Here is an 18065-nt window from a genome sequence, read left to right as displayed (position 1 = left end):
AAAGGGTAAAGTGACAGTACAGCTAGGTAGGAGAAAATGGAAGTGATAAAAACGATAAGGTTAAAATCCAAATAAGAATGGGAGATGGAAATAGGCTAAATGGGTTAGGCTATACTTCTCGTTAATTGAAAGGAGAACAAAAAAACAGACAACAAAGGAGAATGCTATGTACTTAGCAAGCTTTGAGTTGATCCAACCCAAAGGAACCAGGAAGACCAAATGCAACCATGTAGGAAGAGAATATGAAACATTCGAACAAAAAATCCCAAGTTTAATTCAAGACTGCAAAGAAGAGCAAGATGACATTGGAGGGCAAATGGGGCTCAAGGTATCCTGATTACGAAGGTCAAGAAACCAAGGAGAGAAAGTTGACCATTCTGTCTTACCTGTCGTTAACAAGGCCATCCTAGCTAGAGTGTAGACAACATTCACGTCAATAGAAGTATTAGCAAAGGAAGACGGGGACAGTTTTGAGGTCATGTGACATATATCCTCTACGATACCAGCGACACTTAATGGAGGGTTACTATTGGAGCCAGATAGCATCGCCACCAGATCTGTGTTATCAGACTCAACAATCACTTGCGAATAACCGGCCGACATCCACCACCGCAATCACTCCGTTAGAACCGCTAATGCTTCCCCCCCATAGTAACCTCAAGAGTGGTTCAGATATCGCCAATGCCGGGACCCCCAAATGGTTCCTTATAATAAAACCCACTCCACCCGAGTTTTCCTTCACCGTGGATGGGGAATCAGAATTACTTTGCCTTCAGTTCACCCTCGGATGAATGATCATAATTACTCTGTCACACCCGACTAGACAAAGGTCCAAAACGGCCTTAACTATTCATCATCTGACAATCAAAAAAGAAGTCAGTCAAGAGATTATTTCTTCACCATGGACGGAGGGAAACTTGGTCATGTCTTCATCATATTTTTTTAAGCGTTAGGTACCTAAAATGTAATGTAATTTACTTACACGTTGGATACCTCAGATGTAATTTACCCAAAAAACTGAGTGAATCATTTTCTTAACAACAGAACCCCTAATAGAACTTCAAAAGTCTACATTTTTTCTTCTAAATGACCAGGTTCAGTAAGTGTACAAAATCAACGACACCACTCAACACTTGGGCAATGTTCTACTCTCAAGTAGTTCATCAGCGAAAAAACAAGTGCAGTCCCCCATCTTGCAAAACAGACGTTTACCCCCAAATGCAGAGGAAACAGATCAAAACCCAATTAGGGAAGAGGAACTAATTTGGCTTCCGCATGTTTCGACCAGCACGAATTACCTCATCAACAAGCAACAATTGGGATGCGATGACAGGCCTGCAAAACAGAAATGACAATTGCTGTCAGAAATGCATTCTAATGGACACAGTAAAGACAGTGTAACAAGATCTACATGTACAAAACTCATGTGCTGGCCCAAATAACAACCCACAAGCCAAACACCCTCTCAAACCCGTGGTTTCCATTCCTAGACCTTCGAACACTCATAGATTGGGTTTTAAAACGTGGAATCGGGGATGGAATCGATCTCCAAGAACACTAGAAATGGTTACTTAGATCTAAAAACAGAGAATTTCTAGGGTTTTTGGATGAGAATTGGCCGTATCAGATCGGTCACGGCCAATTCTGAACAATTTGTCGATCCGATAACCGATTCTTGAAACCTTGGTCATAGAATAGCTTCAAAGGATTCTAGTACAAGGAATCAGGAGTAAGTGGACCCCTGGGGAAAGCCATAGCCACAATGGGAAGAAAAAAAATCCAACCTATTTTACATAAATTTCAGCCGTGGCTCTTTTTCATTTCCACTGTTGACTAGATGTTTTTCTCACTTGTATTTTAGGCAATTTAATACTGACAGTTTTTAGACTAAAATATAGCACATGCACTATAATATGGTGTTGACATGGGGAATCAGGTTCCGATTGAGATCAGAATTTGATCCCACCAACATTGCTCCAGGCGTTCAGTAGTGAAAATTCATGGACATATCTGCATAAAACTTCACTACAAGACCAAAACCTCAGTGGCTGTCTTCAATTGAGGCATACCCATTAAATTATATGGGTTCAGCACGGATGACAATACTGAGTGTGTGGCCAATCCAGGACTACTGTCTTCAAATAAGGAATACCCAGTGAAGTGTATGGGTTTGGCATGGATTACAACACTGAATCTGGACAATCCAGGACTGCCATGGATTCAACTTCATCACTATCAAAGTCATTAACCAATATGGCCAAAAAGGAGTATCATGAAAAGAGCATCAAAGCCTTCTGGGGAACACTTTTTAAATACAAAATAACAAAGAAAAAAAGATTAAATTTCAAGTACGGAGTGTCGCCCATACCCAGAGTTTATGATTTGGCGCTTGACAGAGTAGTTATCAAAAATGCCCTCCATTTGAGGGTCAATTGGTTCTCCAGTATGCTGATTTAATCCCACAAAGTCCCCCTTGTCATGCTCTCCCTAGATAAAGAGGGGGAGGGGGGAAATCAAGGTGGTTAGCATTCTTCTGATAAATACACTATATTCCCATTTCAGAAAGCAAAGAAAAAGAAGAAGGGGGTGGGGGGGTTGTGATAGAGGATTCCAAAAAGCAAATTACCGTGAGCCCAATGAAAACATCTTGAGTGTCAAGGCCAGAATTTTCTGCTAGAGTTTTGGGTACGACAAGAAGGGCATCAGCAAATGCTTCTACACCAAGTTGTGCACGCTGTTTAAATTAGAAAAGATGTCAGCAGTATCCAGATGAATAACAGATGAATTCTCTCCCTCTCATCCCCATTCTTTTTCTTTCTTTAGTCAGATATGGGTAATCATGTTGTAAGAAGTAATTATTACCCCTTGAACGGTTTTCTTAACTTCATAAATTAGGTACTGTCTGGCTGCAACTTCAAAAGCTCCTGCACCCTGATCAGTAAAAAAATAAATTAACAGACCTCTCCAAAGGAAAAGGGAAAAAAAACAATAGAATTAACCTGAATCTTTCAACTATTTGCCAATTTTATGAGAAATGCATGGGGAAACCCCCAACTTTTTACATTCCAATGATTTTTCTTAATTGATAATTAAATTTCTTTCAAAACACACAGAAGAAGCACAACAGATACATGGTACACAGACAAGAAGGGCCCATAGGCCACTAAACCAAAAATTGAAGTTAAAAAACAAAGCCTAACTTTCACACACAACTATTCCTTATAGAATTGTTCTATAATTGCTTAGAACTTGTTAATATCAATCCCAAAAAGTAATAATAGCGTAATACAACTTCCCGCAAGTATAAGACCATTTATCAGTGACATTTTTGTTCCTGTGTGTGTGTGAGATAGAGAGTCAAAATCTTTGCCACAAGCACATGAATAGTGTTGCATGACAGCTGCCTTGATGCCAGCCATCTTGGATTCACTCCAAGAATTGCATAGAATCACTCATGCTTTCATTCCTTCCTTGCTTTTCTTTGTTCTCTTCCATCTACAAATATTCTTTTTAGAACCCAAAATGGGGGGGTGGGGGGAAGAGAGGGGAAAAAAACCGCTAACCCCCTTACAACATTAGTACATAACAATTTTGGCCCCAAATAAAAATACAACAAAATATTAAAAAGAACTACACATAATGCTGGTCATCTAGCCATAATGAAGCGACATGTGGCTGCATAAATCCTTGAGTGATGTCCTCATCACAGCATCTAATTTACTTTCAGGCTTCAAGTCCATGCATTATGAATGAAGACTTCTTGACACCATATAGGGGGTATTGCGACACATAAGTATGACAAAAGTTTCAATTAAAAGATTCTCAAATATTTAAGAGTTCCAGTCCCCTAATCGTTTCCATATCTAAGATTCCCAAACCCATTAAAAAATTTTGACAACCAAAGGTCTTCCTCATAGGATTCCCTAGTTTCTCTATTTCCATGTCATAACACCTTCTTAAGTTGGAATCACACTTCACCATTTTATCTAGCTGACACTCTGATTTTAAGATTTGTTATAATTCAAAATTTTATCCACATGCACCTTGACCTCAATGGTTAAGCTATTACATGATCCCTAACATTTAGGGTGGGGTATGGCACGTGGAAAATCCTTGTAGCCCCTGCCCTGACGCAGCGCACAGAGCCCTGATGTGGTCACTTTATCCGTAAGCCCTATGCATGTTTCACATGCGGAACAAGCATTAAGCAATACACCGGGCCAGGTCCATTGCCATCTTTAGACAGGCGAGTTAATAGACTAGAAATTGAAATTACGAAAAAAATTTGAACAAAGTAGACAAAACAGCTTTCATAGGTGCACAAATGACGAAGCATATTTAGACAGCAAAGCAGAGAAGCTAGGAATCCTATGTGAAAGATCTTTCAGCCAACTTTTGAGAAATTCCGAAAATGACTGGCACTAGAAGATCTTAAATTCTGAAACTTTCTTTGTTACAATTACCTAAAAATTATGCAAGCACCAAGGGTAGCGTAAGATAACAAGTTAAGCAATGTGAGAGGATTTACACCAAGGGGATAAGTTAACCTCAAAAAACAGCCTAAATCAAATTTGTTACCAACTGGTGAGAGAGAGAATGTAAGGGGTTGAGGAGGGCATCAAAGGGATTCAGGTCTATCAGGTTCACATCAGCCACGAAGGCACCTCCATAAGACATAGTCCTAATTGTGGTAGGTCTTGTCTATCAATTGGGCCTGTGAAATGATTTCAGTGATCCCAGCTAAGACCAAATCTTCATCTCCTCACCCATCCCATTAGGTTCCAGCACCAGTAACAGGTACATGGAACTCTTTGTGTCTCACAGCAGATTAAGGCAGCACCACCACAGATCGAGCCACAGAAAGGCCGACAGTAACATAGGTACCAAACAGTTATACAAACTATTTGGCCCCTGCTAGCAACAAGCTGGACCATATTTGAGCACCCATATTAAATATGAGGTCTCTTTGAACACACACACAACCCCCCCCCCCCCCAAACAGCTAGTGAGCACCACAACCATCAGTAGTTTGACTTGGCCAAAAATCCTCTACCATTGCCAAATGAAAGAACACTTCACTTGTCACTCAGTGTCCTTCCTATAGGAGCCAAAGTAAGCACGGTAACCAACCAAATTGTTCAAATGCAAAAGGTCATGGAATCCTCAACTACAATTATTGTTTAAAGTACGCCTACGCTACTCAACGCTAATTATGACTTTTAAGAACGTTCAACAAGAGATGATCTCTCTAACTTCAATTTCACACCAGGCATACCCAGTGCACGAGGCTCCCGCCACTATGGGGTCTGGGGAGGGTCACAATGTACGCAGCTTTGACCATCCCTTTTTGCAGAGAGGCTCTTTCCCGAGTCGAAACCACAACCATTAGGCCGCAATGGAGCAACTTTACCGTTGCGCCGAGGCCCGCCCTCTTCAATTTTACACCCACTTACAAAAACATATATCATGTTTTTTACAGCACAGGACAGATGAAGCTTTAGGGCATTGAAACTTGGACAAGACGTACATATCCTATTATTCTCAACCAACTCACAAATAAGTTCAAAGGTCATTAAGCTCTAGGGCTTGGACAGTTCTCGTTCTTTGCCCTAACCAAGCATGTTCCAAAATGCTCGACAAAACCATACACCTAGAAGGCTGACACAAGACAAGTTCAAATGGAAAATTGAACCCTAAATCACCCACTAAGATAGATGAAAGAAAATTAACTCAACTCAACCAAGACACTTCTAGCAGTAGCATAATCTCAAATTGTTCTGAAATTCACCACAAACAATCATAATGCCAAGGAATGGAAGGAAATCAACGAAATTATTAACTGCGGTAAACTGATTCACTGTAAAGTGGTAATCTATTCAATGTGAAACCAAATCATTACATGTAAAGTGCACTCTATCATGGCCAAAAACAAAGTCAAAAGAGGATCTTAAATTGACAAAGATCAGATCAATGTATGAAAAAGATACAAACTATAACATACTTTAAATATAGCAATCCTAGGATAATTATCCTGATGCTCAAGAAACTATGACCAATTCAATTGTATTCACAGTAGATAGCAAGCACCCGATTCGGTTAATAAAATAATACTAAATGTTCATGCACATTGCTAAGAATCTTTTTCCCATTTTCGAACAAGGAAAGATCAATAGATTTTCTCATAATAATATTGATGAAAGAAGGAGCAGGATGAGATACCAACAAAGGAGATCACAAAGTAATACAACCACTGCTAGGAAATTAAACATGGCTTGTATGAACCTTTTACAAGCTCTAATATATTAAAGAGACAATGAAATTAACACTAGACACCAAATTAAGTACAAAATTAAATCTGACCGCGAACGAAAACCATTATAGAAAGCTTGAATAGATAAGCTCACCAATACAACCGCTTCATCTTCAATTGTATTTTTGACTGCTCTCAGACCATCACGAACAGCATCCTTAATTTGAGCAATAGTATGGTCATTAGGTCCTGCAATATCAGTTATCATGATAACATGAGAAATTCGAGAACCTGAATGCTTACAAGTAGGAGAATGGAGAGGGTCGGATAAATGAATAAAGTGAGAGTTCATCCAAATGAACATGTGAAGATTTGGAAGGATTAGGCTAGACTTATATTCTTGGCAAAAGCCTACTACAGGTACCTAGCCAAGGGAAATAGTCATCCATGTATTCCAAACATTTGGGGTTCTTTGGTTCCTTTGCATTAGTCACCGCTCGTTGTCGGGTTGATGTAAACAAAGTTGCACCACGCCTAGGCAACCAAGCGCCTTCAGGTTGTCAAGGAAATGCCTCGCCTTGTGCTTTTTATAAATTATTATTTTTCTTATATAATATAGATTCTTTTTCCTAAACTTTTTATTTGGCAGTGTACAGGATTATAATGCTTTCAACACATGGAATCGTTGAATCTTAAAACCTTTCTATACTGTTTGTAACAGGTTATACGGTTGTAGTTTATAGCTAATTCTCTGTTAGAATCAATTTTGATCCTATTTGACATATCAAATATCATTGAACTGAATTACTGAAATATCTTCTTTGTTCAATTTATATTTAACTGTTGGTTTTCACTGCTAGTTTGTTTATGTACAATTGGTCAGTCATAGAATGGATGCTAATTTATATGTAACTACTGGTTTTTACTGCTGGTTCTTTAATTGGCTGTTAATTTATTTATGATGTTTATGTTGTGTCGATACAAAATATATGGGTTAGGGGGGAAAAACACTAGGTCGCCTTGTCGCCTAGGCATATCTAGGAATATGGAATAGCAGGAAAAACACTAAAAAACACTAGGTGCCTAGGTGGGCGTCTTGGGTTGCCTTGACAACTATGGTACAGCAGCAGGCCATAAGAAGAATCAAGCCATACTTAGGCCCACAGTTCTTCAACTGGACTTTGGTTCAGGCCAGACAAAACCAGATCACGGGGGCTATATATTGAAGTTTCTATTTTGTTAGTTAGTGGTTGCTTCAAGTAATTTGTTTCTATTTTGGTTACTTGGAAGTAATAAGCTAGTTATTACTTAAGTTGTTTCTATTTTTAGTTGCTTGATGTACAAGGCACCAGTACTACATATGTGGGCCTATTTTAGTAGTGTTCCTATTTTTAGTAATTTCCTTCTAGAGGAACTTAGAGCCTTCCCCATGATTTTGAAGATTAATAATGATCGGACTGAGTCTTTGTTTGCTGTGAGAAATAGTTGTGTGGGTGAGAGGTGCCCAATCTCTAACGGTTGGTGAGAAACTGACCAAAGCCATAGGTGAGAGGGCTTCGTCATATCCCCCTTCTTCTTCCCCTTGTTTCTACTTTAGTTTTCTGCAACCATAAGCCATATTGAAGCTGTTCGATACCTATCTTTGGGGCTGTGATCACTGCCCTGCTGTGTTATCATAGTGGAGTTACAGTTGGTGTAAGCAAGTGCTGTTGGTGTCATCCCTACTGCATCCACATACCCTGCAGTACCCTGTTTTGAAGCTCTGTTGCAGCAGCATTCAATCCCTTATATCCACAGATCTTTGTGAAGTTTTGAAGAGTTCTTCCATTGTTGGAGACCATCCATTGATCAGAAGTGAGGGCCCATCTAATGGTTAGTTCTGCTACTAGTTAGTAAGTTGCTAAAAATCTGTCCTTACTAATTTCATGTCTTGTTCCTATCTTACAATCTAATCATCAGTTTGGCGACATATTTGGAGAGATATATATCCAGCCATCAATCTCTACCAATGATTCTAGTTTGGTGTTGATCTGTCCAGTAGTTTCTTAGATCTTGATTGTTGCTAAATCTGTCACCTTAGTTTCTATTTCGTTCCTCCTATCATAACCATGGATCCAGCCATTGGGTCCCCATCAAACTTGGAGTATTGTTCCACTACCCTAACTTCTCCATTGGTCTTGATCTGAGCGTTGGATCCTTTGGCAACGATCCCCTTATTTTGCTGGAATTATATTCTATAATCCTGCTTGTGGGTGGGTTGCAACTACTTGCTGTTTTAGTAAGTCTAGCCCTATTACCCGTATTGACATCAGAACACTTAAAATGAAGATGCTCCAGATGGTTGCAAGATGCTATTTGTCTGAGGGGGATGTGACCATACATCTTTTATTTTTTTTTCGAGAGATAGCAAGGACAACTTCGAAATTACTACTCACGCCTGTTCAACATGGATTAGACAAGGCCATGAACATGATGTTTACAATCTGGACTGGAAGCTCAAAGACTCGAAATGGTATTTCTGAAATCTGAACAATGAACCCTGGCCCCAGAAATAGTCCAGGCTTGTGGAAAGAGACGTAAGAGAGGATGTTCAAAGAAGTCAAGAAACACAAAGGGTATGCTCAGATATTGGCCTTCACTAATTTGATCGGCTTTTTACAGGTAAAGAAGTACGCTGACATTGATCAGGTCTCATTCAGATAAAACTGGACTCTTTGCTCCAAAGGAGAATTGAGATCACATTCTCTATCGAGTGTGTGACTTTTGTAGATATATACATGGTAATGACACAAATGAGAAACATTATTTGTAAAATAAATATGAATATTTTGGTTTCTGCCTTCTGCCAATTCACTCTAACAGACACATCTCTGTTTGCTACTAAAAAATGCATATTTTGCTTTTTAGTTCACTATTAGAAACAAGAGAATTGTTTGTACCTTTTATTAAAATTGTACAAGACAGAGGGTTCTTCACATTCTCAACAAAAGTATACTTTTCTTCCCCAAGGATATGCTCATACACTAGACCAGCCCATCCCAGACAATCTGGAGTCAAGTCATCCACAGAATTCACAGCCTCCCCTCCACAAGCCAAAACAAGTCGCTCCATGTTCCTTCTCTTTGCTCTACGCAGTGCAATGATCTAAAACTCACAAAGATGAGGTAAAAATAACTAGAATGTCAAAAATATGACTAACAATCAAGAATAATATAAAATTATGAGACCTCTTTCTAGAAAGCTTCACGAGAACTGATTTGAAATTTTAGTATCAGACAATAATAAGATGTGGACTTCTTCAGTAATCCTAACAATGCATTAAGGTAATAGTTACTAAACACTAAACAAACCTAATTACAAAAATATGGAAAGAAACGAATTATGAAAAAATTTCAGCAAAGACATTTAAAAACAAATGTGTCTTCGCATAATTACTGTTCAACAATCATGTCAAAGACAAGCCAATAATTATAGTCATCAAGGTGTCCAGGCTCCTTGGGCGCCTTGTTGGTGTCTCCTTGGATTTGGACCCCCTCCAACGCCATGATCGCCTTGCCACCTCGATAACTATGCCAATAATGAATGGAAGAATGAAGTTCTGCCAGCAGAAAACATAGTTTTTACGGGTTTCTTTATTTTTATAATTAGTTATTAGAATTTTTCTGAATAGGCTCAAGTTATAGGCTTAATAGGACTTCCTTGAATGGGTGCATGATCAAATGGTCTTCTAAATAAAACTAAGGAAGTTCATTTGGAATCTTATATGGTCAATTAAAGTCTTTGAAATAGATTAGGCGTTTGAGACTTATGCTTAAACAAGTTTGTTTAGTTCTTCTAGGTTTTATAAACATCGGAAATAGAAACCAATGAAATGGTTTCTTTGTTTAGAAACATGAATGAAGTTTGAGTTAGGAAACCTATAGCTGTTCTGCTCTTGGTTTCAAACAAACATTTGCAGCAACAGTTGCCTCGCTGCTATGGTTTTATTTGATGTTATGTTGCATCATTCGAACAGCGAACAGGTTTTGTTCTGACTTATGTTTGGATTGATTTCTTCAATCTGGTAAAGTTTTCCTGCTCGGTAAATCTACTAAATCATAGATTTGACTTGAGTAAAATCTGATTCAATTAAAGTAAACCTGTTTTGTTAGTTGTTGTCTTCATTGATTATATATATATATATATATATATAGATCCCTATCAAAATTTGTAAGATGATCCTTAATGACGGCATGGAACTAATGCCTACAGTTCTAATGCAGAATCAAGGCTCCAGAAGCTCTACCAGCAGAGGAAAGAGAAGAAAACATATTCCAAAAATCCAACTGTGACACCGTAGAAATCACAGCCAGTATGAAAAAGAGCATGAGAGTAACTCAGCTGTGACATGACAGCCTGCAGTTACTGTTGATGCCCAAATTCTGCTTCTGAGATACAATTCAAGATTACAAAAGGAATCTTATCTTGATAGCAGTTCAAGTTGTGGGGCCTTCTAGAGGTTTTTTTTATTATAAATCCTACCTTGAATTGGGATTGTTTTATTTCAGCGTGAGTTGGCTCCCTTTTTCTTATTGGTTGTTAATGTAAAGGCTAAATTGAAGCTTTCCTATAAATTGGATTATGGAAGCACTTATTTCCCATTGATTGTATGATATAAGCTCTCTCCTAAGCCAATCACAAACTTCTAGAAAAGCAATAAATAAGTGTATTGGCCATAGGCCCTCAAGGCAATGTGAAGAAATCAAGATTTCATTTTTTATTTTTTATTATGTGAGTTGTGAATTAAGTACAATCCCTATGGATTTAGTGGTGTTTACCTGCTGGATTATGGGTGTACTTTGTGGGTTCCAAGTGAAGACTGAGGCGGATTCCTTAGGAGAGGATTCTCTTCACCATAGTTAGAGCTATCGTAATCGGGGACCATATCAGTCCCAGCCGATACCGATTCCCGATACTGATCGGAAGAATTGGGCCAACTTGGCTAGACCGATCCACTTTGGGATTGGCCACTGTATCAGCCAGAAAAATAAATAATAAATCCAATATATATATTATATATCAGCGGAACAAAAAACTTAATTTTTTTGTAGAATATTACACAAAATGTAATCTAAATTAAAAGAATGTGTATAAAAATTTCAAAAATGTTTTCAAAATGCAGAACACTACATAAAATATTACTAAAAATGAAAACTATAAATATAAATAATTTTTTATTATAGAATATTGTTATCATTCCATCAGAATTTTGTAATTTTTTATTACTTAAAACTCAAAAAACCCTAATATCCATTAATACATGCATTTTGTTTTTTACAAAAAGAACATCAATAATCATGAAAAAAAAATCCAAACCATGCATCAATCCATAAAATTTTGGATTTTTTCTTTTTTCATATCTTTAATCTAAAAACTCCATAAAATCATATTTCCCATCATACAACATGCTTTTTTGGCGTAAAAACCAAAACAAAATACGCCAATAATCAAACATAAACCTAATATCAGTATGATCTACAACATTTTGAAAGATCTCAGTATGATCTACAACGTACTGAAAGAACATCAGATTCTATATATATATTTTTTTAATTATTTTATGGAAATTAAAAAATGACATAAACCTAATATCACATGATACATTCATGACTTTAAAATAAAAAATAAAAAATAAAACAAAATCACAAAAATCCAACAATAACACATATAGAACATATCTAAGTCGGTATTTGCATCATAGAACCTACCTAGGATTTAAGGAAAAAAACACCATAAAAATTAAAAACAAAAAATAAAAAAACGAGTTCAAAAACCTGCAAAACATTTAGGAAGAAGAACAGTGTCCGCTCAGATCATACTTTCCGGCTGTTGAATTTCAAAACGGGCATGGTGGATGCATAGATAGTCTAAAAATGGTAAGGCAAAAAAACCAGCTCAATCGGGGCTGAAATCAGGGAGATCCAAATGTTTGAAGTTCAGATGGGAGAAAATATGTCGATTTGCAAGTTTTTATGGGAATCAGGTCAGATCGACCAATACGGGAACCAATCCAATTACAGCCGATCCTTTCTAGCGCTCCCATATTGCCTAGGAATCAGTATTGGGGTCAGCCGATTCCAATACGAATCAGCCAGTACAACCGATCCAATACTGGTTCTTCAAACAGTGTCTGCACAGACTTTGGCGGAATTCTAACCTGAGGTTTAGGTGGATTCCTTGCCTGTTTTATCCTTATATCTCTCTATATATTTCTATTTTCTATCATTCAATCAAGCTACAGCTCAGATCTAAACCCTATTGAAAGTTTCAGATTTGTTAGTATCTAGCTAAATTAAGCCATCGACTACAGTTTCAGACCTATCTGATCTGATTGCTGAAGCTATTGACTTTTCTCTGTTTATCTCATATAGTTCCCAACCCACCTGTGATCCTGTTTGAGCTAAATTCCAACTGGATTGCCCCCGTTGGAGTTTAGTCTTCATAAAATTCTGACTTAGACTGCTCTGTAGTTTCTGATGTGTTAAGGGTTGAAGCCGTTATTAGTAATGACTCCAATGGTAGGGTAATGACATTGATTCATAAAGATTTTGGTAGATATCTCAACCAAAAGTTTGAAGGTTGTTCATACTCTGAGGAACTTTTATAATTTTTCTAAGCATCCTTTCAATTTGTTTATCAGTGCTTTACAAAGGCCTAAGGGTTAGGAATTAAATCCAGAAATGTGGCCTCAATAGCAGATTATTGTGTTTTAAGCACCCCTGTCTGCATCCATTATTTTTAATTAACTTTGCATTTTTCTACAATTCCCTCAGATGAGCACCGAGTCTTGGTCCTAAGGTCCATAAGCAAAACCCAACATTCGCCAGTGTATTGAAGTGAAATGCCTACTTATGACTTGATCATAATGAGTGACAAGTCTGTAACCCAAGTTTAGAACGAAAAGCAAATCTAGACAGCATTGAAAGTAAGCTATGACTAACCCCTGCTCTAGCAAAAAGGTCCAGTGATGGAGGATCAATCCCTTTCTGATTGATAACAACAAAGTTGTTGTCATTGCCTGAGCAAACCTGCATACAAGAAAAAATGCTTTAGATGGCTATATGTCGCTGTAAATATCATGTAGATGAAGCACCCAGATTTAAGTTCTTATACCTTGTTTTTCAGTTCGATGATCTTTTTAATTCTCTCATCAACTTGACGCCTTTCAGCAGCAACCATTGCTTCTCTCTGCTCTGCATTTGAGTAGAAAAATCCTGCATTTACCTCACTGAAGGTAACATATTATCAGCACATCTAGTTTGTAAACAACATTTGGTAGCATTCATAATTAAGCTCTGATAAATGTAATGAAAAGAAAAGGAAATTAAAGAGGTGCTACATTTATGGCAAAATGTAGACTGCTGATATCTCAGACAAATAATCCAAAAAAAAAAAATTTGTTAGGTCAGGATGCATGTACTGACTGTTCAAGATTTGCGTCAAATTCCACATCACTTTTCTAGTCAGCAGGTCATGCAATGGCTAATACGTAAGTGGGGGCAACTGTGGTAATTTGAGCTTAAATTCTGGTTTCCTGCTGATCATATGAAAAGCAAGGAATGAAGGGGAAAAAGTGGAATTTTAAGAAATGTTTCCTTCCTCTCCAATCCCAGAAGCATGTAATGCTAGTGCTAGCCGATCGTCTCTTCATAGCAGTTGACTAATTTATCATCCCATTCTTTTGGATAGCGTGGAAGTGATGGGGTAGGAGTGAATTGAGTGGGAAAACTCTCTCTCTCTCTCTCTCTCTCTCAAAGGGCGACATCAGTGTTCTTCCCCTCCCTTCTCCATAGTCGGTGTTCTTCCCCTCCCAAAATTAGTGCAACGAAACGTTATCTGATGCTATAGAAGCAATTTGAGTTATGGAGCATAATGTAGTCCTAGATAGACAAGAGATCTACTAGGAGCCAAGTAACCAGGACCTTCCAAGCTGCTGGATCGATGGGGCAGATTTGAGGCTTTAGGTCAAAACTAGGTTAGGTTTAGGGTAATGGGGGTGAGTCTTGTATGGTAAAGCTGGGCAGGTTTAAAGGAGTCTAATGAGATAGGTTTGGTGATGTTTAAATGGAATTTCAAAAACAGAAAATTAAGGTTTCGGGTTTTGGGTTTTCTAGAAGATGGAAGTGGGGGATTTTAGGGTTTAAAGTAGGAATTATGGAAGAGGGCTTGGGTCAAGTTCTCCTAGGGTAGGAATAGACACTCGGACAATGTAGGGATGTGTTCTGATGGCTGGATTGGTTCAGGTAGCTTTTTAGGGTTTTGGGGAAGTAATGGAGTCGATAGAAATTAGGATTTTAGTGATGGAATGGGGCAGAGGTTTGGATCGCGTGGGGGGGTGTATTACAAAGGCTGTGGTTTGAATTTGAAGTGATTCAGATGGTGGGATTGTACTGGACAGAATTATGAAGGTCTAGGGTTTGGGCTGTACATGGGGAGCTGCTTTCTTTGTCTTTTTTGTAGAATGGATCGATTTTCTTATTTCGTCAATGGAGAATTTGCCTCTTTCCGTTGGAGGTGGTGGATGTCCGCCCTTCGAGTTCGAGACCGCTCCTCGATCTCAACTTCCCTCCTGTGGAAGAGGCTCATCCCGATCTCAACTTGCCCCCTGCCGCTGACCCTGCCCCTGCCGCTGGGCTAGGTTTAGAGGATTAGAAGAAGGGGGGATGACTAATATTGCTGAATACTCACCTGGAGTTGCAGGTCTGTAGTGGCAGTAGCTTGAAGACAATTAGAAGATCCTCCTGATCTACAAGATGCAAGGAGTCAACTGGAGAACCACCAGTCTCTTCACCTTGATATTACTCACAAGGCAACACTCATAATTGAGCAAAGCAGCAGGCAGCAGCAATGGCAGCAAGCTGAAAAGAGTTTTTTGAAATCTGAATTGTGAGGTAGCCTCCCACGATTTGTTTTATTTACAATCTGGCCAAAGGCCTAATTCTTATTCAGCCTAGGAATATGAATCACTGGGCTGAAACCTAGTTACAAAGCACACCCTCTACAGAAATCGTGGATGGGTGGAACAACTTAATTAACAACTTAAATAATAAAAGATTCCTAAGTAACCAATAGGATTAAATCACTTAAATTGGACCATGGTCTGAATCGGTTCAATTTAGTTTTACAAATAGACTGAAAAATAAACTAAGAATGGAAACTTAAAATTAAACTAAGGCTCCTAATACTTGGCCCTAATCTTAGGGCTGCTTCTTCTTCTTGCGGATGCTTGGATCTGTATCAGAGCAATTCGACGAATCCGATGGAAAGATTGAGAGCCCTAGGTGTCGTCTACAAAACTAAGAGCCATAGTTCAAAAATCGGCGAGATCTCGAGCTGGTCGCGGCAAGATAGCATGTGAAATAGGAAAACGCAATGTTTCAAAAAAAAACTCGACCGAGATTTCGAATATTTTGAGAATCTCGGAGAATCTCAGTGACGTCTCGAATATTTCAAGAATCTCGACCTCCTCAGTACTCATAGAGTCATGGTATTGTATTTGTTGGGACTTTCACTAGGATAGTAAGGTTTTTATGACTTATGTATTATTCATTGTACTTGGGTTGGGTGTGTATGTAATATGCATTGTGAACACTTCATTGTATCTTGTGGTTTGTAGTAGAAACTTTAAGTCGTTAACTATTTCTTAAATAATTATTCAATATTATGTGTCTTCATCCATTATTGCATAATTTACTTGTTTTACTTGCCAATTACGTCTCATATCATTCAAACAATGTGTAGAATAGGCAATATTACATTAAGGGTTCGACCTTTACTGCCAACCAAGGGTTCAAATCCAAATACCAAATTGGGTGTTTTTTTTTCTCTAATTTGCAGCTTTAAATATGTTTATTAAGACTAAAACAAGCTTCCCTTAAAGTTTCGGAGCCAACTGTGGCCATTTGCCCAACGAAACATAGTTCCGAAACAACAACAAAAAAAAAAATGCAGTGTCTCACCAAGATCTCGGCAAGAACCCGAGATTTCGAAAAACTCGACCTGGTCGAGATGGCTGTTCGAGACGAATTTTATAACCTTGCTGAGAGCCCAACATAGTTGTCAAGGTGTTGCCTAGGCGACAAAAAGCTTTTTAGTCAGACACCAAGGGTGTTGCCTTTTGAATTTGACGTTTGGGCAGTCTTTTCTTATTTATTCTTTTTCTGATTGTTTCATTGGGTTGTGTACAGAGTAATGTTTCTGTTTCATGTTTGACCAAGCCTACTGTTGTGATCCGTCACTTTTACATGTTGTTGGCTTGTTGCTAAGCTAGGCCAAGCCTACTATATCACACACAAGAGTCACTGGAGTCTGGACATGTTGTTCACTCACAATTAATCTCAAGTATGAACCACCAGCTCTTAAACTTGACTAACTCTCATATTTTAAAATAAATAGAATTACACATCCACCCAGGCAAACAACTTCAATCAGAAGAAATAGAGGTATCAATCTGCTATGACAGTTCTTTTATGTCCACTTCAAACTTATCTTGAACCTGCACTCAAACTATCAAGCAAATTAGAGACCTCCCGAGAATTCCATAACGTGCACACCTAGGGCACCTAGCCACTGTCTTGGATCGCCTTGTCGTCATGACACCTAGAGAGCCCAAGGTGTCGTTGGCTAGATTGAGAGCCCGAGGATTTGAAATATGACTGTTGCGACCTGGTGCCCTTTTGCAGTGTGAACTACAAACTCTTGCTCCTAAACAATTTCCATTTTCGTTATTTCCTTATAGAAAGTGATCAAAGCAGAGAGAGAGCCAGAGGAACAATGATGTTTATTTAGAAAGATTCATGAGTGATAGGAAAAGTAATTGGCAAAGGGACTTCGGCTGATGCAGGAGCGCTTCCATGGATTGACTTGCACCCGTTTGGGAACCCAGATCCAGAACCGGGTCCAATTGGTTCTTGGAATCTAGTAGGATGTTAATAATCTATTTATTTATTAGATTTACTTGATTGGATTTATCTTGTAGTCTTTTATTTTATTTTTGAATAGACTATAGTTAATGGTATGGTTTCATTATATTTCAGTTTTAGAGTTGGAATAAGAGTCTTGATTTCTATTAATTATACCATGTAACCACAATAAGGTTTTCAGATTTGATAATGAATTGAAAATAGTAAGTTGTTTGATCCTGTGTGGCCTGTGTGTGGCGAGCTTCAATAGACTATAGTTAATGGTATGGTTTCATTATATTTCAGTTTTAGAGTTAGAATAAGAGTCTTGATTTCTATTAATTATACCATGTAACCACGATAGGGTTTTCAGATTTGATAATGAATTGAAAATAGTGAGTTGTTTGATGCCTGTGTGGCCTGTGTGTGGCGAGCTTCTCCCCCTGCGATCTCTTTCCCTTCCTCTGCTTCCCTTCCCTTCCCTGTGATACCCATCTTCTGTTCTCTTATTTCTATCCTCATCCCCAAAGTCGTCCTCTGCTGTTAGATTGAAAACCTGCAACTTGGATTGAATTTGTATCTAACATTTCTGCTAGTTTCAGCAAACTATTAGCAGAATAATCTATCAGGTTTGGAACTACCATGAGCTGAGATCGAGGAGTTGGTTGATAACGAATCTTATTCTTGCAACCTCCTTGGATTTGGGCTCAAGGGAAGAGAGCTCGATCGTCGTTTCTTGTTTGGAGTTACCGTTGGTTTTCTGGATCGAGTTTGGAAGAAGAAGATAACCTTCTCCTAACGTGGCTGTTGGCACCCTTTTATTTGTAAATTCAGAAATAACACTCCTCAAATGATTCTATCTCTATCCCTTGCCC

General features: G+C 38.3%; 1 protein-coding gene across 1 annotated transcript in view; it reads right to left on the bottom strand.

The window, feature by feature from the left end:
- Positions 1-1055: 1055 nt before the first annotated feature.
- The window catches only part of LOC122669613 (T-complex protein 1 subunit zeta 1-like), a 48438-nt gene continuing 31428 nt past the window's right edge, over positions 1056-18065 (bottom strand). The window contains exons 8-15 of the mRNA XM_043866410.1: positions 13403-13517; positions 13231-13317; positions 9190-9394; positions 6405-6499; positions 2863-2931; positions 2627-2734; positions 2369-2487; positions 1056-1335 (exon numbers count right to left, since the gene is read on the bottom strand). Coding sequence (XP_043722345.1) covers positions 1260-1335; positions 2369-2487; positions 2627-2734; positions 2863-2931; positions 6405-6499; positions 9190-9394; positions 13231-13317; positions 13403-13517 — 874 coding nt within the window. The 3' untranslated portion in view covers positions 1056-1259. The remainder of the gene's footprint in view (positions 1336-2368; positions 2488-2626; positions 2735-2862; positions 2932-6404; positions 6500-9189; positions 9395-13230; positions 13318-13402; positions 13518-18065) is intronic.

Source organism: Telopea speciosissima, chromosome 7 (genome assembly GCF_018873765.1).
Source record: "Telopea speciosissima isolate NSW1024214 ecotype Mountain lineage chromosome 7, Tspe_v1, whole genome shotgun sequence".
NCBI lineage: Eukaryota > Viridiplantae > Streptophyta > Magnoliopsida > Proteales > Proteaceae > Telopea > Telopea speciosissima.
The sequence above is the reverse complement of the archived record's forward strand: the minus strand, read 5'-3'. Positions and strand labels throughout refer to the sequence as shown.